Source organism: Hyperolius riggenbachi, chromosome 10 (assembly GCF_040937935.1).
Source record: "Hyperolius riggenbachi isolate aHypRig1 chromosome 10, aHypRig1.pri, whole genome shotgun sequence".
Lineage (NCBI taxonomy): Eukaryota > Metazoa > Chordata > Amphibia > Anura > Hyperoliidae > Hyperolius > Hyperolius riggenbachi.
Window position 1 is genome coordinate 277,045,028 of NC_090655.1, and position 24,316 is coordinate 277,069,343.

At 46.4% G+C, this 24,316-nt stretch overlaps 1 protein-coding gene across 1 annotated transcript in view; it reads left to right on the plus strand.

Moving 5' to 3' along the window:
• Nucleotides 1–24,316, plus strand: part of LOC137535453 (zinc finger protein 585A-like) — a 231,489-nt gene that overhangs the window by 54,519 nt on the left and 152,654 nt on the right. The window contains exon 7 of the mRNA XM_068257284.1: nucleotides 22,362–23,073. Within this exon, the coding sequence (XP_068113385.1) occupies nucleotides 22,362–23,073 (712 nt within the window). The remainder of the gene's footprint in view (nucleotides 1–22,361; nucleotides 23,074–24,316) is intronic.

Below are 24,316 nucleotides of genomic sequence, written 5' to 3' on the forward strand. Positions count from 1 at the left end.
TGTATCTTGTCAGTTGCGTATCCTCCGTAACTTGTCAGTTGTGCATCCTCCATAGTTTTTCAGTTGTGCATCCTCTGTAGCTTGTCTGTTGCGCAACCTCTGTAGCTTGTCAGTTGCTCATCCTCTGTAGCTTGTCAGTTGCGCATCCTCTGTAGCTTGTCAGTTGCTTACCTTCCGTAGCTTGTCAGTTGTGCATCCTCCGTAGCTTGTCAGTTGCATGTTAGTTGATGCAACCAGAAGCCTTAACTAATCAGCATGCCTGAGGGATAATGAGAACTTTGTTTTTAGGGTGTTTGCAGGCTCTTAAATACTTACTGAGCCTCCAGCGACGTCTAGCAGTCTTCCTCTTGCTCCTAGCTGCTTCCAGCGTCCGTGCACACAAGTCTGCATGTCACATGACCCGATGCAGGTCAGGTGACACGCTGGCTTCCATGCACAGGGGAGGCTGGAAAGCCACTAGGAGCCCGCTAGGAGCAAGAGGAATGCTGCAAGACATAGCTGGAGGCTCTGTGAATATTTGGGGGAGGTTTTTGCCTTTTAGGCCGCTTGGTAAAGCAACAGACAAGCACATGTATCCCACTTCAGGTGATCCCCGCTGGTGCTGGAAACTGGGGACTGTGCTGTGTGTGCATCTGCAGCAATTACCCCTAATAGTCTGATTATTTATATTGTCACAATTTGGAGAATGTATGAAGTAAAATTAAAGGACAACTGTAACAAGGGGGATATGGAGGCTGCCATATTTATTTCCTTTTAAGCAATACCAGTTGCCTGGCTATTCTGCTGATCCTTTGCCTCTAATACTTTCAGCCATAGACCCGGAACAAGCATGCAGCAGATCAGGTGTTTCTGACATTATTGTCACATCTGACAAGATTAGCTGCATGCTTGTTTCTGGTGTGATTCGGACACTACTGCAGCCAAATAGATCAGCGGGGCTGCCAGGCAACTGTTATTGTTTAACAGCAGCAGAAAGAGGGGGTCCGCTCATGTCCTTAAATGAATCCTTTATTGTAACATATCCAAGATCAACACCAAATCACGCATCAGCAGCTGACATGTTTCAGACCTACTGGTCCTTAATCATAGCTAAGGTGAAGGTGACACAAAGTGCCCATATATACCCACCCCCTGTGAGGGGGGCGGCCCTGAATATCAGGGATACGCCCTCAAACTCCACAGATAGGAGGGGATATTTACAAAAACCCATGGGTATGGGGTTGCAAAAGTAAAAACATAATCGGAGGGTCAAAACAATTGTTTGTATCGCAAGACCCCTCAAATAACAGCCCCAATCAAATATTATATAAAAAATATTGAATAAAATCAACTATACATACAGGTACAAATTTTAAGAGAAGGAAAAAGGAGCGGGCTCATGAGCAATGTTATGTGATCAGAGCTAAATCCCATCGGGAATTCAGACCTTGAGACCGAGCAGTTGCGGCGGGCTCTAATAAATTCCCCGACGGGGACCCCGCGAATAGTATGCATTGGATGACAGCTAGTGGCTCGGAGGGTGGTATTCCCTCCTGGTGTGGAGAGAGGCACCTAGTGACATCCCCGCTTTCTTGAGTTATCTCAACTCCAATGCTCTCAATCTACAGTTTACCTCTAGTTGGCATGCTACTTCCATTGACTATTTAGACATTACCTTGGTGGGTGACCCTATTAGAGGGACAGTACAGACTAAAACATACCGGAAATCCTGTAGCGGGAATACCACCCTCCGAGCCACTAGCTGTCATCCAATGCATACTATTCGCGGGGTCCCCGTCGGGGAATTTATTAGAGCCCGCCGCAACTGCTCGGAGGCAGCTTGGCTCGGTGATGAGTTTGAGAAGGTGGAGGGGAGACTGCGGGAAAGGGGGTACCCAGAATGGATGATTAGGAGGGGCAAAATGCGGGCCAGCTCTAGGGATAGAGACCTACTTTTGGAGGGTGTTGGTCGGAGTGACACCAGAAACAATCCTAAACCCACATTCGTGACAACATATAGTGTTGAGTACAACAATATCGTTTCGATTCTGAAAAAATATCTCCCTATTTTAGAGGGTGATGAGGATCTACGTGGTGTCCTGCAGCAGGGGGTAAGATTTGCTAGTAGGCGTGCCCCCACCCTGGCCCAATCCTTATCCCCAAGTCTCTACAACTCTAGGTCGAGGGTCCCCACCTGGCTTAACACCATAGGTTCTTACCGCTGTGGTGTTAGGACCTGTCATTACTGCAATGTCCATACCCGGACCCAGGAGGCTATCTCTGCCTCTAATGGTCGCAGATTTCCCATAAAACAGTTTATCAACTGTGGCACCCGTTACGTTATATATCTGGTGACTTGCAGCGCTTGTGCCCTGCAATATGTGGGGTGCACCACCAGACCTCTGCGTGCCAGGATTGGAGAACATTACTGCGGCCCTGGGTGGTTGAGTTCGAATGTGTCGCATGTGGCGAAGCATTTTCGCCAAGTACACCAGGGCGACATGTCCTCTTTCTCTTTTCATGGCCTAGAAAGGATTTCTTGGAATGTGAGGGGGGGTGATGCATCCAAACGGTTGAAAAGCCGTGAGGCCTTGTGGATTTTTAGGTTGGGTACGAGGCTCCCTCAAGGTCTGAATTCCCGATGGGATTTAGCTCTGATCACATAACATTGCTCATGAGCCCGCTCCTTTTTCCTTCTCTTAAAATTTGTACCTGTATGCATAGTTGATTTTATTCAATATTTTTTATATAATATTTGATTGGGGCTGTTATTTGAGGGGTCTTGCGATACAAAAACTCAATAAAAATTCTCTTTTAAAAAAAAAAAAAAAAAAACAATTGTTTTGACCCTCCGATTATGTTTTTACTCTTGCAACCCCATACCCATGGGTTTTTGTAAATATCCCCTCCTATCTGTGGAGTTTGAGGGCGTATCCCTGATATTCAGGGCCGCCCCCCTCACAGGGGGTGGGTATATATGGGCACTTTGTGTCACCTTCACTTTAGCTATGATTAAGGACCAGTAGGTCTGAAACATGTCAGCTGCTGATGCGTGATTTGGTGTTGATCTTGGATATGTTGCAATAAAGGATTCATTTAAGGACATGAGCGGACCCCCTCTTTCTGCTACTGATCTCTGGATTTGGCCTTCCTGGTTCCAGCACTGTCCTAGTCTGAGTGAGCGGTGTCTGGTGCTCTTTCTGTTGGATTGTTTAACAGCAAATAAATATGGCAGCCTCCTTATTCTTCTCATAATACCTTTTATTAATAATTGTCGCGCATCACCCAAAAATCCCCTAAAAAGCCACCATTTTTTAACCATTTATTATGAAAGGCCTAGCAGGCTAGCTTATTATCATCATTTAGCTGAGAGACTGACCACCTTCCACAGCGATCCTAACATCCAAGAGAGGAGATCTGCATTTATTCTTGGTGACGTTATTGGCTATAAGCAAGGGCAGGGCTCTCTCACCCTTTTATGTCTTGGAATGTATTATACATTTTATTCATTATGTAACAATTGTCACTGTAATTACCAGGTCTGTATTTTGTATTGATTCTGTGTTTTGTTACCAATTCTGTATTTTATATATTGGTGTTGTATACCATTTGTCTGTATTATTATGTACCCCATGTTTGTCTCTTACTTTGCTTAATAAATTCTAGGGAAACATAATTCTGATCATTCTAGTAGTACATCATGCTTTGTGGACGTCCATTGAGCTTTATCTTCTCTGATGTACAACTGGGTTAGCACCGCTTTGTGAATCGGCACCGTCCAACACTGTGGGCTCGATTCACAAAGCGGTGCTAACCCAGTTAGCACACCTAAAAGACTTTAGGCGTGATAACAATTGCACCACGCTGGTGAAAAGCCAGTTTAGGCGTGATAAGTTTAGATCGCACGCAAAATCCCGCGTGCAAAGCAGCGCCATTAAACTCTATGCGAATTGCACTCGACTTTGCTAGCGCAAAACTTTTGATCAGCTGTGCACTGCGGTGCTAACCCAGTTGGTGCCTAAACTTATCATGCCTAAACTTATCCCGCCCTAAACTGAGTTTAGGCGTGATAAGGGGCTTTTCACCAGCGTGCTAACTGTTAGCACGGCTTTGTGAATCGAGCCTTAGGAATGTAAACAAATCACAACATGAAAATAAACATAAGTTTCCCAGAGTCTGGAAGAACTCCAATTATGGCCTGAAGTTCCTGGACCTGTGTAGTAGGTATGCTGCCCATCACATTCTCTTGGAAGCTAATAAAAGCTTCGGATGTGATTGTCGGCTCTCACACACCCACAGCCCACCTATAGTGGGAGGTGCTTACTCATCACTTGTTATGCTGGAGAGTTTTCTGTATATAAGATGTAGCTGTAATTTATAGGTAGGGGAGAATGGTATTCGCTTGACATTGCAATTTAGAGCTGATGTATGTTCTGCTGCTTCTGTAACCAAGGCTGAGCAGTGCATTGTGACCTAGGCAATAAATCTCTAATGGCCTCAGAGTGTCTCTGGTCTGTATATACAGCTGCAGCTGTGTGAAGGTCCAGCTGATACAAGAGTAAGTGCAGTCTCCTCAGATGATCGCTGGTGCCGTGATTACCAAGGGCGACCACCTAATCAGTTTTTATTATCTGCAGTATCCACCTCCCTCTGAGAAAAATGCTACAAAGACTACAATGGAAACATGAGACAATGACTGACTATTATAGGGGTTGGATTGTTATTAGAGATGTCACAAACATCACATTTATTCTGCAAATGTAGACTGAAATGTGCAGGTGAATTTTAAAACCTACAAAGACTGTTACTAGCCACAAAAGTGATGGAGAAGTGGTTTCAAGGTGTCTAACACCTGGACTGTGGCATGCTGGAGGGGGATCCATGCCAAAAGTCCTACCAAAATGTACAGAGTTGAAGCAATGTCGGGTTTTAATCCCTAAAGGGCAGAAATCACATTATGCACAGCTCTGGGTATCAGTGGGCTGTGGAGTGTCACACACAGAGAAATGCAATAGTGCTATCAGAATACAGTGAGATAATAATGCACTGGAGATGTTCTGTGTGTGCAATGATAACTGAGGCAACAACAATAGCAGTTTTGTGCACACAGCTCTGGGTGTCAGTGGGCTGTGGGGAGTCGCACACAAAACACAGGAGACTGATGTGCTAGCCCTCAAATGGGCTGTTTGGGCTGCTTTCACAGCAAGTGAGGAACAAGAACACAGGCCTAGCTAATGCTTTCCCTACCTATCTGCAGCAAGTCTGACCCTGCTCTCACTAAAAGTCAGCAGCCAGCAGAGAATGAATCCAATATGGCCACCGTGGCCACCGCAACTGCTTTTTGATAGGGGGATGGGAGGTCCAGGAGGGGGTGCTAGCTGATTGGCTGCCATGTGTCTGGTGACTGTGAGGTGAGGGGTCAAAGTTGAGCTCATTGATGATATATAGGGGGCGGGTCAGAATGCCACATGTTTGCTGTTCGCCACGAATGCAAACAGCAGAAGTTCGCAGAATACTGCTTGCTGGTGAACAGTTCGGGCCATCTCTATTTGTTATCTCCTCTGAGGACTGAGGGATAGTTGGTGACGTGACTATATACATATGTAAATAAATATATTATGTACTGCAGAAGATGTCGGCACTGTGTAAATACACAACAATGAGCAGAATGATATTGTACACACACAGCACACTGTGCTCACACTACTGAAGTAGTGAAAGTGCATTGGGGTCAAAAGTACAATGAAAATCTTGAGAGCACACCAGCGATGATTTGCTCCTCCCTTTATTCTACATCCGAGCTGTCACCCATCCAGTCACCTGATTCCAGGACACTTCCCGTAAGCTCAGTAATGGAGGAGGGAGGAGAGGACTTCCATGTCCCGTCTACCAGTCTGTCAGCTGCTGGGAGGAGGAGCTTCTGGGAGGAGGAGCACGGCCAGAAGAGAATGGGAGTCCCAGGAGAGATATGAAGGGATTAACGTGAGATGAGTCTCTGTATAAAACTCTGATCCTAGCCTAATACAGGCTCTACACTGGCTCCACTGGCCGTGTTACAGTATTTACAGATGAGGCTCCCAGTCATTGCCCCAATAATGGAGTGTTGATGTGAGCCTAGTACATGTGGGTGTAAGCATCGTTAGACATCCATTATTATAGCCAGGTAAGGTGTTTATTATGGTTAGGGCCCCTGTGTAATTAACACATCTGGAAGGGCTGGGGTGTGCAGCCTGGATAGCAGTCCCAATATGTTTGTTGGTGTTTTATTCAGAGTATGACTATGGTAGAATTAGGTTATGATCTTTTCTGTGGACAGTCAGGGACATGACTATGTACCCTGTAAAGTGCTGCAGAAGATGTCAGTGTTATATTAATATATAATAATAATATGGCAGGACATTAGACTATGACTATGGTAGGATTAGATTGTGAGCTCCTCTGAGGACAGTCAGTGACAGGACTATGTACTCTGTAATGTGCTGCAGAAGATGTCAGTGCTATATAAATACATAATAATAATAATAATATGGAAGGACATTGGACTATGAGTATAAAAGAGATTAGAGTGTGAGCTCCTCTGAGTACAGTCAGTGGCTGTCATTACTGTGCCATACCCGGTATAACTTCTTTGACCTGCCAGGTAAAATAGCTCTTCAGTATTGTTCAGGAAGCCTTAAGAAGTACTCACATTTCCGATTACTGCCAAAGACTAGCCTGTCTGTAAGCCCAGAATCATGCGCTCATCTTAGTAAGTACTCAGGGGTGTGAGTTATTGTAGATGAGGCTGTTGTGTAGCAACTGAAAATAATAATGATGATGATAGATTGTTTAGCTTGATGGGCAATCTGTAACTGAGGGGATGTTCCAAGAACTACCCCATAGAGCAATATTAATCCAAGCCATGCACTGAGTAATGTAAGAGTGAACAGAGGCGCCAGCAGGATAAAATGTTCTAAAGGGCTTAAAATCCCTCAGGAGGTGGTGGTGGACTCGCCTACCCGAGGCAGACAAGATACCATCAGTTTTATGACAACAGGTTTATTCATATACAGAGGCGCTATTCATGACCTTGAGACTATACTGTGTACTCCTATCTGTTTATTGCCTGAGGAAGCGGGAATATACCTGTGAAACGCGTTGCACTGTTTGTTTTGGAGTATATTAATAAACCTGTTGTCATAAAACTGACGGTATCTTATCTGTTTTGGGGAGGCGAGTCCACCACCACCTCTTGAGGGTTTTTAAGCCTTTTAGAACCTTTTATCCTGCTGGCGCCTCTGTTCACTCTTACATTACCAATATCCACCCCTGGTGGAGGGGTTGATCCCCATTTTTTCCTTATCTACAGAGAGCGACTTTTAATCCTGAGTGAGGACAGGTCTAATCTCCTCACCTGCCTATACAGTGGTTACCTAGGCGGTAACCCATGTTTGTGAGTATATACATTATATACTTTTCATTTCCAACTCCTTGTTTTGCATACTACACTATATTGGGCTCTCTGTATTTCTTTTGTCTTTATCATGCACTGAGGAGGATCAGCCAGTCTGTATTCATGTTGGATTATTGAGGCTCTGTAATATTAACAAGATGATACATCATTGCATTCCAGCAGTTCTGGAGGTGTGGCTAGCTTTCAGGGACAACAAAGGAAGGTTTGCATATTCAGCAGTGATGCATTTTGGGAGACATCATATGCTCACTCCACTCTGAATAATCTCAAATACTTTCTGTAAAGGCGAATTTCTGTATTGCTTAACATTGAGTCCATTTTGGTTCTTTTTATGGGGCATACACACTCCTAGGAGTTCTGGTTCACCATGAGCTTTATAGGCAATCTGCCACTCATACTCTCAAAAATAAAAATAAATACGATCCCACAAACAGTGGCTTCGGTTAGTCTATCCACCACAAGATGGCGATCACACACAGACAGGAAGTGATGTAAGACAGGAAGAAGAGAAGTTGCAGGAAGTGGAGAGGAGACGTTGTTGGAAGAGGTAATTGTGTGATTCTTGTTATATACTAGCACATATATGGCTGCTGGGCATTGTACAGGATGTATTGCAGTGGGGGAGATCAGTGCAGACATGGGCAAGTATGAGGATAGTAATATAATAGTGTGAATGAGCATAGAGATTGTATGCAGCAATCATATCTCCCAACTGTCCCTCTGTCGTCCTCATCTGTCCCTCTTTCAGGACTTTATCCCTCTTTCTATGTAAATATATGTATTTCTGTACTAAAACTGTGTTTGATTGACTGTGCTGTGGAAAGTAGGTGTGGCCACCTGGCATCAACCTTGCCTCCCCAGCGTGCTTCCCCATCAGCCCTGCTCTCTGTCCAGTCGGTGCGGCTGCCCACCGCATCAGCACTGCCTGCCCTCCCTGCAATCGGCGCGGCCAACCCCACCCAGCCTAACTGCAGGAGGGAGGGAGGAATTTTGAATAGCCAATCGATACAGGAGAGCTCTTACTGATGTGTACTGCATCCACTCGCTGGTAAGAGTGGCATATAAGCTTCACAGCAGCCTGTATCACCAGCACTGTCCCCCGGTGCCCCCTCCCCATGTGTGTGTCCTTCTTTCCTCCAGCGCTGCCCCTCAACATGTCCCCCCCCCCCCCTCCTCCTCTCCCCACCACAGTGTGTGAGTCTTCTTCCCTACCCAAGTCATGCCCCTTAAAGAGAATCTGTATTGTTAAAATCACACAAAAGTAAACATACCAGTGTGTTAGGGGACATCTCCTATTACCCTCTGTCACAATTTCGCCGCTCCCCGCCGCATTAAAAGTGGTTAAAAACAGTTTTAAAAAGTTTGTTTATAAACAAACAAAATGGCCACCAAAACAGGAAGTAGGTTGATGTACAGTATGTCCACACATAGAAAATACATCCATACACAAGCAGGCTGTATACACCCTTCCTTTTGAATCTCAAGAGATCATTTGTGTGTTTCTTTCCCCCTGCATCTCTCATGCACTGAAGTTTCAGGCTGCTCTTTTCTTCCTGCAAGCAGCTTTGCCCTTGTCTGTAATTCTTTAGTATGTGAAAGCCCAGCCAGCTCAGAGGACGATTTATCCAGCTTGTAAAAGATAAGAGAGAAAAGAGAAGCTGCTCTAATGTAAATAACACACAGGCAATGTGCAGAGAGGGGCCTGGAAGGGGGAGTTCATAGCAGAACCACAACACTGAAGAACTTGGCAGCCTTCCAGACACAGGCTGACAAGTCTGACAAGAGAGAGATAAGTTGATTTATTACAGAGACTGTGATAGTACAAAGTGCTGCAGTAAGCCAGAACACATTAGAATAGCTTTTGGAACTTGTAGGATGATAAAAAACAGGATGCAATTTTTGTTACGGAGTCTCTTTAATGTGTATGTGTCTCCCTCTGCTCTCCAGTGTGTGACCCCCCCCAGCATTGTCCCTCAGTGTGTGTTCCCCTGCTGCTCCTCTCGATACCCCCCCCCCATGAACCCTCTTGTGTGTGTGTGTAGATGTCATCTTCCCCCCCCCCCCCCCAGTCAGTGTGATCCTCCTCCCCAACTAGTTTTACCCTCCTCTCCACCTACTGTCACCCTCCTTCCCTCCAGTCAATGTGCAGTACTCCATGTGTGGGTGTCCCCCACCCCACTAATGCCATTTCTCCCCCAGTATAGCCATGTCCTCCGGTGTCCCCCAGCATTGCCGTTATCCTCCAGTATGTAATGTCCCCCACCTCAGTAATGCTATTTCTCCCCCAGTATAGCCATGTCCTCCGGTGTCCCCCAGCATTGCCATTATCCTCCAGTATGTAATGTCCCCCACCCCAGTAATGCCATTTCTTTTCCAGTATAGCCATGTCCCCCCTGTGTCCCCAGCATTGCCATTATCCTCCAGTATGTAATGTCCCCCACCCCAGCAATGCCATTTCTTTCCCAGTATAGCCATGCCCACACTCCAGTATTACTCCTTTCCTCCACCTCTATGCAGAGTAGTAATAGGAAGGATTACATTAGTTTATAGCTATCTGTCACAGTGTGCTCCAGTCCTCTGCTCCCATTAGCCTCAGTCTCTACCTCTCCTCATATCCTCATCCATCTACCACTACCAGCACTGCTGTAAAATCACAGGAATGGTAACAGTGGGAGGGGGATGTGAGGAGAGAAGGCCAGCTGGAGAGGAGGCAGAGGGAGGACAGGACTGCAGCATGCTGTGAGTATAGTGCACAGGTAGCTATAAACCAGCTTATTATGCTTTCCTGAAATACGCTACATGGCCCTACCACCCACTAGTGACAGCAATGGGGAGTGCTGGGGGGAGGGGGGTCCTGTATTGGTAGTTTCACCACTGACAGCCGTATAACCTAGATTATCCTTCCCTTGTTATTTATCTAAAGGCAGCAGCATCCTTTATGGATGACATGACCAAATCACTGAGGATGGACGCGGACCAGAGTCACATGACCGTGAGGATATTCAACCTCACCCTGGAGATCATCTGTCTGCTGAATAGAGAGGTGAGGAGGATTCTGGGAGGTAGCATGACATCACTCTTATCTCTATTAATAAAACACACCTGACCAGAGAGGTAAGGAGGATTCTGGGAAATCATGTGACGTTAGTGTTGATCTTTCCATACAGAGTTTTCCTCCAGTGAAGTCTGGTGATCATGTGACCATCACGGTGCCCCCACCTCACTCCCTGATATCTGAGGGACACAACAAGAAGAAGATTCTGGAGATCACCAGGAAGATGATGGAGCTGCTGACAGGAGAGGTGAATGGCGCTGGGAATTATGGGACATTATCCAGTAACAGCAAGGGGTGTGTCTGGGCGGTGACTGTATCATTGCATGTGTCAGGTTCCAATGAGATGTCAGGATGTCACCATCTGTTTCTCCTAGCAGGAGTGGCTGTATATAGAAGGACACCAGGACCTCTACAAGGACGCCAGGATGGAGAATCAGCCGCCCCTCACATCACTGGGTAAGAGGAGATTCTTAATGTTTTGTACTGGAGAAAGCAGTTCTTGGGGTCCTCCTAGATCCCCCTCATCTGATAAACACAAACACACAATGACCTTAATTCACTAAGGGCTGAAAAAAAAAGAGGTTGGGGAAATCACATATTCTGTATTGTAGACTTTGTTTTCCAAGTGCACCAAAATTGTCACACATGCGGTAGTAGTGAACGGAAGCAACATTGTTCAGTAAATTACCTAAGACCTGCAGAAGTCTCACAGCTGTGGAGGAGGTCTCTGCAGCAAGCTGAGGTTCTCTCCTATAAGTGTCTGCATAACTCATTCTTGTGGGACAGCTTACTAGAGAGTAAAGGGCTTCCTGCATCCCTTTAGATGTGTATGCATGCCACTAAAGGGCCTTTTCTGTGTACCAGTATATAGATCTGCATGTCTAAAGGAATACAGAAAAGCCTCTGTAAACGTCTCCTGCTATTGTATTTTATTTATCTTTCTGATGTCCCACCTGGAAGTGCATCTGATAAAATGAGGTGAGTAGCAGGACCAGGTGGCACTTCCTATTGGCCTTCTCCCTAGTCTGTCAATTTTACCACATGCTGATTTCTAGTTATTGACAGGTCCAGCCAGATTTTAAAAATACCCAACATTTTATTTGTTTTACCAAATGCTGTTATCTTAGTGAATTGACATTTTTTGAGGTATTCACTGCACAAGCCGGTAATTTACCTCACTAGTCTGTAATATTTACTTTTCAATGTGGTAACACTTAGTTAATTGATCTCATCAGTGGTGCTCATCAGAGCTAGGATATCCGAGGTACTCGGATAATCCTAGCTCTTTTTTCACTATTCGAGCTCGAATACCGAACTCGAATAGTATTAGCTATCCGGGCTGTGCTATCCGAGCGCACTCGGATAGCAAGCAGCTATCCGGAGATGTCCTAGCTATCCGAGTTCGGATAATGTCACGAGCTCGGATAGCGTCGCGACAGACGTCACCTCGAGTCCTCACAAGCGAATCAGAGGGCTCCCAGCCCTCTGACTGCAGCCAATCACAGAGGGGGAGCCTGGCCAAGCCCCCCTCTATAAATAGCGGACGCCATCTTGCCTCACTCGTCCTGCTTGCGACTTACTGACTGATTGTACTGAGAGAACTGCTCCAGTGCTTTTTGTCTGTGTGCAAGTGCATTTCCATTGCTCTAAACCTAGCGTTTTTACACTCCAATACTTGATATTCAACTGTATTGCTTTGTATTGTAGATAGATTGTATTTTAGGCAGTTTAGTTAGTGTGATTAGGGACTAGGGAGGGAGACTGTCACTGGTGCTGCTGCAGGCCTGCAGCCAGCAGCTAGGCCCTGTGCCTGCCCTGCTCTGTGCTCTAGTCTCTACCTTACCTGTGCTCTCACCTGTCCTACTCTACTCCTGTACTACTACTTCTGTGTTAGATAGAATATTGTACTATTTTGTAGTTAGCAAGGCCCAGCTTTACTGCTATACCTGTCCGGCTGTATCTGCCTCTCAGTAATCTAGTCACACCTGTTCTACTATTTAGCTCGATTCTTCTATTGTTTAGTTAGTAGTAGTACTGTGTGTACTCACTGTACTCTAGTCTGTGTTTAGGGACCGTCAGTCAGCGTCAGCTAGGGTCTTAGTGTGCGTGCGCACGCACTCTGCAGTTAGTGCTACACCCGTCCTCCTATTGTTTATATATCACTACTTCTATTGTGTATTAGCTGAATTGTACTGTAGTCTGACACCGTCCGTCAGCGTCAGCTAGGGTCTTAGTGTGCGCAGTGCACATCTGCGCTGTCAGCACCCTCCAGTTAGTGCTACACCCGTCCTCCTATTGTTTATATATACTACTTCTATTGTGTCTTAGCTGAATTGTACTGTAGTCTGACACCGTCAGTCAGCGTCAGCTAGGGTCTTTGTGTGCGCAGTGCACATCTGCGCTGTCAGCACCCTCCAGTTAGTGCTACACCCGTCCTCCTATTGTTTATATATACTACTTCTATTGTGTCTTAGCTGAATTGTACTGTAGTCTGACACCGTCAGTCAGCGTCAGCTAGGGTCTTTGTGTGCGCAGTGCGCACTCTCTCGTTAGCGCTACACCGATCTCTGCTGTAGAGTACACCTGTCCGTCACCTCACACACCCACCACCACCAGTCCCACCCCATTAAAGTACCCCACTTGTCCCACCCGCCTTTACATACATAAGTTTTTTTTTTCATTTGTATAATATTAAAAATATACAATGTTTGGCACTGGCAGCCGCGGTCTGGGCAGCGGCAGCAAGGGCATCGCCAAGAGAGGAGGTCGTGGGCGTGGCAGCCGCGCCACCACCACCATGCGCAGTTCTGCATCTGCACCAGTGGCTATTCCGCCATTAGCCACTGGCCGTGGACGCCTTGGCTGCCCAACAGCTGGGAGTCACGCTGCAGAGACACAGCAGCAGCAGCAGCGTGTGGCCCAGATGTTCCTCCCACCGCCAGGTCGTAGCCGTCCTATTGAGGAGAAGGACGCAGACGCTGTGGTGGAACTGATGGTGGATGAGCAGGCCACCATTAGCTCTGGAACAGAGTCCTCCACCCCTGCCACCACTCCTGTTCGCAAGAGCAGCAGCAGCCGCCCAGCACTGCCTGGGGAGCAGGAGGAGGAGGAGTGCAGCAGTTCTCCAGCCCCAGTGGGCGACATCAGCACCCTGTCACTCAGCACCTTCTTAACCCCAAGCACAGCGGGGTTATGGAGTGCTGTTGTGGCAGAATTGGAGGAGGAAGGAATGCTGATGGGCACTTTGGGGGATGATGCTTTGGACAGTCAGACAGTGGTGACTGTCCATCCGCCCAAGCATGCAGAAGGGGAGTTTGGGGGATCCCAGCGGACATGTTTGTGGAGGGGGAGGATGATGATGACATTGTGAAGGACAAAGACTGGTTGCCAGGTCCTGGGAGTGGGGATGTCATCAGCTCTGAGGAGGAGGAGGAGGAGGATGCGTCTGCGGGCCTTGCTAGAAGGATCAGCATCGCAGGCATGGGCAGGATCACAAGTGGGTGTGGTATGCAGGCCACACAGCGTGCTGATCAGGAGACGAGTTCTGCCAGTGCCACCAACAGCCGCACCAAGAACCCCCCCCCCCCCCCAACCACCACAGGGAGACCAGCGGCAGCAGCACCTTCCAGCCGAAGGGGCAACTTCACCTCCCCAATATGGAATTTTTTCACCCTTCCATATTTGGAGTGCAAGTATGCCACCTGCAACCAGTGCCGCAAGCAGCTCAGCAGAGGGAAGGAGCCCTCTTCGTTTGGCACCACTTGAGGCCTGTTCTGGCAGCCAGTCCTCAGTGGCCTCCTCTGCTCCCTCCACTGCTTCCCGTGCCAGCAAAAGAGCTCGCCAGACCCTGCTCAGCGACACCTTCCAGGGGGTGGTCAGGGTTCTGCCTCCCAGCAGCCGTCCCGTGCGTCAGCTGAACGGCTTGCTGGCACGGGCCATGTGCTCCCAACTCCTGCCTTATTCCCTTGTGCAGGAGGGCAGCGACATGCGTGCGCTCCTGATGTGTGCAGCCCCCGATTGGCCAATCCCCAGCCGACATTATTTTGCACGCACGGCCATCCCTGCACTTAACCGCTCTGTGATGGCCAATGTCGGGAGAGGGCTGAAGCACGCGGTGGGTCAACGGGTCCACGTCACCATGGACTCCTGGAGCAGCCGGTTTGGGACAGGCCGCTATCTGTCCTTCACCGCGCATTGGGTCAGCTTGGTGGAAGGGGGTGAGGAGGGTGGAGCAGCATCGGGCACTGTCAGAGCAGCAGCAGCACCAACAACGCAGTGGGTGGTGCCACCATGCAGGGTCAGCGGAACAGCAGCAGGTTCCTCTGATCCGCTTCCACCCTCCGCCACACCAGCCCAAACCCCCCGCCTCAGCAGCAGCGTGAAGCCCCGCCACTGCCAAGCGCTGCTGGAATTGGTCAGCCTGGGGAAGACCAAACTGACGGCGAACCACGTCCTGGCCAAACTCCGAGAGCAGGAGAGGAATTGGCTGACCCCCAGAGGCCTCAGAGTCGGAGAGGTGGTGTCCGACAATGGGGCAAACCTGGTTGCTGCCATCAGCAGGGGAGACCTGACCCACATCCCCTGCCTGGCGCACGTCCTGAACCTGGTAGTCCAAAAGTTCCTGCGGACCTACCAGGGGATGGACCGACTCCTTGAGGCGGCAAGGAAGGTTGTGCGTCACTTCTGGCACTCGCCTGCAGCCGTGGCGAGCCTGGAAGAGGTGCAGAAGGAGCTGCACCTGCCACAGCACCGTCTCATGCTCGATGTTCCAACGCGCTGGAACTCCACCCTGGCGATGTTGGAGCGTCTGGTTGAACAGAGGCAGGCTGTCAGCCAGTACGTTGCACGAGCAACAGTTGCCTCCCTCACTGCAACTGGGCGTGCCGCCACCAACCTCCCGTCCATCATCTCCACGGAGGACTGGGGGCTCATGCAGCAGGTGTGCTCAGTCCTGGCACCCTTCCTGCAGGCCACCAACATGGTGAGCAGGGACCATGCAATGGTGTGCGAGTGGGTTCCCTTGGTGTGTGTGCTGGACAGGGCCCTGTATGCACTGGTGGAAGAGGGAGCGACAGCCTTGGACCAGCAGGAGCTGCAGGCAGCTTCACAGGCCACCTCTGAGGAGGAGGGCTCGGAGTTGGAGGAGGGCCCTAACCTTGCTGCTGATGAGGGGGAGCAGCAGAGCGCAGCTGGACTGGTGTGGGGGTGGAGAGAGGATGAGGTGGAGGAGGCAGAGAAGGACAGCAATGTCGGCTCTGGGGCTGCCGATGATGTGCCAACAGACATGGCCAGACTGTTCCCAATGGCAGCGCACATGCTGAGGTGCCTGCGCAAGGACCCAAGGGTGATCCAGATGAAGCAGAGGGAGGACATCTGGATCTGCATGATGCTGGACCCACGTCTGAAGGGGATGCTCAGCCAGTTCCTGCCTGCAGGAGGAGACCGTGCGCAACAAATGAGGGATTTGCAGCTGTCCCTTGTTGAGCGCTTGCAGGAAGCCTTCCCTCAGACATCCACCCCCACTGTCCAGCCAGCACAGAGGCAGCAGCAGGTGCCTGCATCCACCAGCAGCAAGCGCTCGCGCACCACAGACCTGCTGTCTCTGACCCAAGAGCTCTACATGAGTGTAGAGCTGCCAAGGACTAGAAAGGAGGTGCCTGCAGCAGCATCCTTCTCCAGTCACAGGCAGCGCTTGACCCGCATGGTGGCTGACTACATGGGGTCCTTCAGCGGGCTTGACAGCGTGGCCCCTGTTGATCCCATGGAGTATTGGGTCAACCTGCCGATCTGGAGCGAGCTTGCGCAGTACGCCTTGGAAGTGCTCTCCTGCCCCCTTTCCAGCGTACTGTCAGAGCGTTGCTTCAGTGCAGCCGGTGGAGTCGTCACTGAGAAGCGATCTCGTCTGTCTCACAAGTCTGTGGACAGACTGACGTTTCTCAAAATGAACCAGGCTTGGGTGGAAGGCGAATTCATGGCCCCTGTTGTCGGCGAGAGGGGGACATGAAGTGACGACTGGCACACACACATACACCTGCTGCTGCTGCTGTTATATTTCATCCTGCTGTCTGTGTCTCCACTGCCAGGGAACACATTACAAGGTGCTGCTGCCCATGCGCCACCAGCTATTACGCTCAACAATAGCTGCATTCATTTGAAAAAAAAATAAATTTGTTATTATTTCAGGTGTCCGGGTTGAAAACTGTGCTGTCCCAATTGTGTATTGGACACAATGTGGGCTTCACGACCGCTGTCTGGAACCTCATGCTGTGTATTTACGGCCCTGGAACCACCGCTAGGTACCAGGGCCTACTATGTCTCGCTGCCTGCCCTCCTGCCCGCTGCCAAATGCCAGTCTGCCACACACTTATCCTCCTCACGCTGCCTGCTGTTATATTACCTCCTGCAGTCTGTGTCTCCTCTCCACTGCCAGGGAACACATTACAAGGTGCTGCTGCCCAAGCGCCACCAGCTATTACGCTCAACAATAGCTGCATTCATTTGAAAAAAAAAATTGTTATTATTTCAGCGGTGTCCGGGTTGAAAACTGTGCTGTCCCAACTATGTAATGGACACAATGTGGGCTTCGCGACCGCTGTCTGGAACCTCATGATGTTCATTTACGGCCCTGGTACCACCGCTAGGTACCAGGGCCTATTATGTCAGTCACATCACACTGCCTGACACACATTACTCCTCCTCCTGTAGCTGCATTGAGCTTCTGCTGTCTGTGTGCTGCTACCACTGCCAGGGAGAACAGAAGAAGAACTATTTTCTACTGCCACCAGACCACCCACTCTCCTACCGAGTACCGACCGACTATTACCACACACACTACAAATAGCTGCAAACCTGCAACTACTTCCTCCTCCAGCTGATGTCTGTGTTTTACCACCGCCAGGGTACACAGAAAAAGGCGCTGTGGCTTGCAATGTGCCACTACCTACCTATTATGCCATCAACACAAATATAACTATGGTGTTATTACAATAAAATATTTCCACAAATGAAGTAAAAAAAAATATTACAAAAGAAAGGAAAACCAAGACAAATAATATAATGATAGAGAAGAAGAGGAAGAAGAAGAAAAAGATGAAGAAGATATAGAAGAAGAAGATATAGAAGAAGATATAGAAGAAGATATAGAAGAAGATGAAGAAGATATAGAAGAAGAATATATAGAAGAAGAAGATATAGAAGAAGAAGATATAGAAGAAGAAGATATAGAAGAAGAAGATATAGAAGAAGAAGATATAGAAGAAGAAGATATAGAAGAAGAAGAAGATAAAGAAGAAGAAGAAGATATAGAAGAAGATATAGAAGAAGAAGAAGATATAGAAGAAGAAGATATAGATTAAGATATAGAAGAAGATATAGAAGAAGAATATATAGAAGAAGAAGATAAAGAAGAAGAAGAAGATATAGAAGAAGAAGAAGATATAGAAGAAGAAGATATAGAAGAAGAAGAAGATATAGAAGAAGAAGAAGATAAAGAAGATGAAGAAGAAGAAGAAGAAGAAGATATAGAAGAAGAATATATAGAAGAAGAATATATAGAAGAAGAAGAAGATAAAGAAGAAAAAGAAGATATAGAAGAAGATATAGAAGAAGAAGAAGATATAGAAGAAGAAGATATAGAATAAGATATAGAAGAAGATATAGAAGAAGAATATATAGAAGAAGAAGATAAAGAAGAAGAAGAAGATAAAGAAGAAGAAGAAGATATAGAAGAAGAAGAAGATATAGAAGAAGAAGATATAGAAGAAGAAGAAGATAAAGAAGAAGAAGAAGATATAGAAGAAGAAGACAATATAGAAGAAGAAGATATAGAAGAAGAAGAAGATATAGAAGAAGAAGAAGATATAGAAGAAGAAGATATAGAAGAAGAAGATATAGAAGAAGAATATATAGAAGAAGAAGATAAAGAAGAAGAAGAAGATAAAGAAGAAGAAGAAGATATAGAAGAAGAAGACAATATAGAAGAAGAAGATATAGAAGAAGAAGAAGATATAGAAGAAGAAGAAGATATAGAAGAAGAAGATATAGAAGAAGAAGAAGATAAAGAAGATGATGAAGAAGAAGAAGATGAAGATATAGAAGAAGAAGATATAGAAGAAGAAGATGAAGACGACGTAAATGAAGACTGTTACAACAACCATTTTGGACACACCTTCTCATGCAAACACTTTTCATGAAGTTAATTTACTATTTTTGAGACCTTTTTTATAACTACTACATCACCACATAATCACTTGATGTTTTTCTTCATAAAAAAGGTGGTTTCATGCATCATTGACCTCCAATACAAGTTTTACAAGCTATTTAAGGCCAGCTCGGATATTTTACTCGAATACAGACTCGGATAGTGACGTCGGATATCCGAGGTTGAATCGGATATTTGATTATATCGGATATCCGACTTCGAGTGAATTCGGATAGTTTACTATCCGAATTCGACCAAACTCGCATAGGATAATGAGGTATCCGAGCAAAAGTATTCAGTCATTGTGTCTGTTTCCTACAGATAAATCCAGTAACAGAAACCCACCAGAGACATTTACAGGTCCTCTTTATTCCTGGGGTTGTCCACAGGAAGTTCCCACCACCCTCCGCCATTATCAGGTAGGTGGAACTGAGTGTCATTAGAGACCCCAAACTATGTGACATTGTTTCCTGTTGTCTCTGCTGTTATCTGTGGTCACATTATTAAGTGCTTCTTATTTTGTGTGATTAGGGTGGAGAGCTGGTACATGTAAGTGTTGTGGTTAAAGAGGAAGAAGAAGAGACCTATGTGAGGAGTGATCAGCAATCTATGGGGGAGGGAGACATGATGAGGACAAATAAAGAGGAAGAAGAAGAGGCAAATGTGAGGAGTGATCAGCAGTGTATGGAAGAGGGTGACATGATGGGGACAAGTAAAGAGGAAGAAGAAGAGACATATGTGAGGAGTGATCAGCAGTCTATGGAGGAGGGTGACATGATGAGGATAAAGAAAGAGGAAAAAGAAGAGGCGTATGTGAGGAGAGATCAGCATTCTATGGAGGAGGGTGACTTGATGAGGACGATTAAAGAGGAAGAAGAAGAGACATATGTGAGGAGTGATCAGCAGTCTATGGAGGAGGGAGACATGATGAGGACAAGTAAAGAGGAAGAAGAGACGTATGTGAGGAGTGATCAGCCGTCTATGGAGGAGGGTGACATGATGGGGACAAATAAAGAGGAAGAAGAAGAGGCGTATGTGAGGAGTGATCAGCCGTCTATGGAGGAGGGGGACGTGATGAGAGCATCTAAGGAGGAAGACATTATTGCAGAGATGGGAATTAGTGAGTGATAAACATTAGATATTCAGTTACCTTATTAAACTGACTAATAAATATGTCCCTGCTGGGCACAGTATAGATCTTCCTCTCAATATGCCCGGTAATATTCCCACAATTGCATGAATCTACCCCTTTGATACAATGTAAAGCAATCAGTGTACAGCAGGGGTCCCCAAACGTTTTGAGTCGAGGGCCGGGTCAACATACTTCAGACTGCTTGGGGGGCCGGAGTATACATAAAATGATGTAGAAATCTTTGCGGGCCAGACAGTGAAGCATACCCAGGGGGCAACCTGCAGTCCAATTGGACGACAGTGTCACCTGATGGGAAATTTGATTACAAACCAGCGAATTACTGCTTTCTGGCTTCATTCTATATGCAGACCACCGATATTTAAACATGTAGCTGACCGCATCTATAATCAATACATTTTGTGTGTGAAGGGGGGGGGGTTAAAAAAGCCTCAGGGGGCCACATTCGGCCCGCGAGCCTTAGTTTGAGGACCACTGGTGTACAGCTTGTATAATGGTGTAAATTTGCTATCCCATCAACATAACTCAGCACACAGCCATTAATGTCTAAACTGCTGGTAACAAAAGTGAGGACACCCCTAAGTGACAAATGTCAAAATTCTACTCAATTAGACATTTCAGGGCCCAATCCAATTCACTTATTTCCTAAGTTTTCCCCTTGGTGATATTTTCATATCTTATCAATAAATGGCCTTTTAAGCCACCCGCAGGCATAAAAAAAATCTGATTATAAATGTGCAAGTCTGGATATTTGTTACTCGATCACACAAAACTGGCTGATTGGATTTGAATGAAATTTGTCCCACACATAGTACATCACCTGGAATAACCTATAGGATAGTTTTTATTCCCATAACCAAAGAGTGGGCGGAGACAAATACAAATTTCACTGGGAAAATATAAACTGCAGTCATTCTTACACTGTTAATGGCAGGCTTCTCAAACTTTGCACAGTTGGTCACTGGGTGACCAGGATTTATATTCAGAAAAGTGGGTGGAGCCTACAAAAGCCAATCAAAATTCACCTGTTGATTTTTATGGTGAATATTTAATTGCTGCTATTGGGCTAAAAATAGTGATGGATGTAAAACAGAAAAAATGCACCTTTTTATTTCCAAATAAAATATTGTCACCATACATTGTACTAGGGATACAATTTTAACATTGACAATTGCCGGGTCAAATGGCCAAATAAAAAGTGTGGATTTTAATTATGGTAGCGTGAATTATTTTAAAACTATAATGGCTGAAAACTGAAAAATAATGCATTTTTCCTTTTTTTTTTATTATTCCCATCATAATGCATTTAGAATAAAATAATTCTTATCATAATGTACCTAAAGCCTAATTGGTGGCAGAAAAAACAAGGTAGAGATCATTTTGTTGTGATAACCAGTGATAAAGTTATTGGGGAATGAATAGGAGGAGCGCTGACAGGTGAAAATTCCTCTCGTCCAGCTGGGCTGAAATGGTTAATCTAATATGGTACTTGTACTATGCTGTTTCATAACATCATTTCATCAGGCTGTTTCCTGTTTATTTGTATTACTGACTTTTTCAATGAACTATTATTGTTAAAACAAATAGTAACTGTTGAATTGAAGTGAGAGAGGAGAGAGTCAGGAATAGATACGGCACCTATTTTGCTGAGCTTCTGAGACACAATCTCCTCCCCAGTTCTCCCTGAATGTTGCTGTTGCCCATCCTCCTCTGACCTCCCTAACCCCAGCTTCCCCTAATCAGGCAGTCCTTGTTGTATATGAGGACGAGGTCAGCCAGATTCTCTGCTCTGCATGGCCTGACCTATATTCATCATGGGATATTATGTTAGTGGCTTGTATAATTAGCTGCTGCAGCAGGACTTGTAATTCCATTAGGAATAGCGGCCGTGTTGTTTGGCCTCGCTCTCCCTGACCTCCTCACACTGTAATCTTGGATTGCAGGTTACTATTACAGTAAAGCACTTTCTCCAACTAGAGCGGATATAGCCCCGCCCCCTTGTCATAGCCTCTGAAGAAGCGCTTGTGTGTGAAACTGCCGTCAGGCTCCCAGCAACCAGCACCCACCATTATCCACCCCCGTACCGGAACGTGTTTAATCTGTTCTTATGGACTGTGAGGTGATGATGTAACACACAGCCTACTTGTCTGCACATTGCCAAATAAAGGAAGCTGTACAGCAGTGCCGACCATCCTCTTTCCTTTCATCCCTAATGCTAATTGTTCCTCCCTCAGAATTCTCTAACAGGAAGTGATGATGTTTCTCTATTTGCAGGGCGGAGTCCCGGCATCAGGAACCTCTCAGAGACTCGTCTTTCTGTATCCACAGACTGTACAACGGATGATGATGTCACTGGACAAGAGTCCCCTGCAGATATCCTGGTGACCCCAAATATGCCCCCAGACTCCCCTCACCTGTCTAACCCTGAGGGGCCTCCTACCCAGCACAGCTCTCCCCCTGCTGGAGGGTCTTATTCCTGTTCCATATGTGGGAAATGTTATAAATGGAAATCAACTCTTGTCAGACATGAGAGATCTCACACTGGTGAGATGCCCTATTCATGTGCTGAGTGTGGGAAATGTTTTTCACAGAAATCAGATCTTGTCACACATGAGATATCTCATAGTGGTAAGAAGCCTTATTCATGTGCTGAGTGTGGGAAATGTTTTGGGAGCAAATCACATCTTGTTACACATGAGAGATCTCACACTGGTGAGAAGCCCTATCCATGTGCTGAGTGTGGGAAATGTTTTTCACAGAAATCAGATCTTGTCAGGCATGAGAGATCTCACACTGGTGAGAAGCCCTATTCATGTGCTGAGTGTGGGAAATGTTTTGCACGGAAATCAGAACTTGCCCAACATGAGAGATCTCACACTGGTGAAAAGCCCTATTCATGTGCTGAGTGTGGGAAATGTTTTGCTCAGAAATCATATCTTGTTAGTCATGAGAGATCTCACACTGGTGAGAAGCCCTATTCATGTGCTGAGTGTGGGAAAGGTTTTGTTCAGAAATCATATCTTGTCCAACATGGGAGATCTCACACTGGTGAAAAACCCTATTCATGTGCTGAGTGTGGGAAATGTTTTGCTTTTAAATCAAATCTTGTCGCACATGAGAGATCTCATACGGGTGAGAAGCCCTATTCATGTGCTGAGTGTGGGAAATGTTTTGTGAGTAAATCACGTCTTGTCAGTCATGAGAGATCTCACACTGGTGAGAAGCCCTATTCATGTGCTGAGTGTGGGAAATGTTTTTGGCATAAGTCACTGCTTATCAGACACTTGTGTTGAGTATGGAAAATGCATTGGCTACAAATATTCTGATGCATTGTTTTTCTTTTTCTTTTTTTTTTACCATACTTACATAGAATGCTGAGCATTTTATGATGCTACTCAGTGCATTAGTTTATAACTAAAGTGACATGATGAGATAAATATGGGTACACATAGTACTGAGCCTAGTTAGAACTTGCTTTGCATTTACTTTTTTATTTCCAATGTAAGGGTTAATAAACCAGGTGTTTTATCTATACAAACGAGGCAGGATCTGCAGTCATATGCAGCCATGGCTCTCCTGGAGAGTAAATAAAAGCCAAAACACTTTTATCTGACTGAACAGACACTCCTGATAACACAAGAGTGCTGAAATTACCACTATTTGTTTTTGCTGGGAGCTGAATAAACCAGATTTTAACATCAAACATCAAAGATCCTGGAAAAGATAAACACACTTCACACAGCGTAACTCCATCTTCAAAGTTGCACTCATAATACAAAGGGACCACAGTGAGGGATTTCTAGAGTACACCCTTCCACATGTGCATACAAACAGCCCCCCCCCCCCCCCCCACCAACAGAGACGGGGCTCACCAGATAGTCGCCACCTCACAGACCAGGTGGATCTAGCGTGTTTGCAAATGTAAAAGCTGCCTCAGCATGAACCCTCCACTCGCCCCCTTCTCTTCAGATAAAGCAGGCTTTGTAATCCAAGTACATGTATAAAGTATAAATAAAGGACCATCTCGTAATGCAGCACATACACCAGCTTCTCACGCTAATATAAAATTGCACTTACACCTCCAAGTCACAGCGCACATATCAGGCAAAGATCAGCCTCCCATCCGGGCACTCGGGGGGTCAGGTACTCGGCGTCCCTCTTCAGTACTTTTCCCTCTGGCAGCTCCCGCTGTACAGTTCCTCTATGCCGGCCGGCCTTTCCCCGGGTGATTGACGTCACGCTGTGACTTGGAGGTGTAAGTGCAATTTTATATTAGCGTGAGGAGCTGGTGTATGTGCAGCATTATGCGATGGCCCTTTATTTATACTTTATACATGTACTTGGATTACAAAGCCTGCTTTATCTGAAGGGAAGTGGGCGAGTGGAGGGTTCATGCTGAGGCAGCTTTTACATTTGCAAACACGCTAGATCCACCTGGTCTGTGAGGTGGTGACTGTCTGCTGAGCCCCGTCTCTGTTG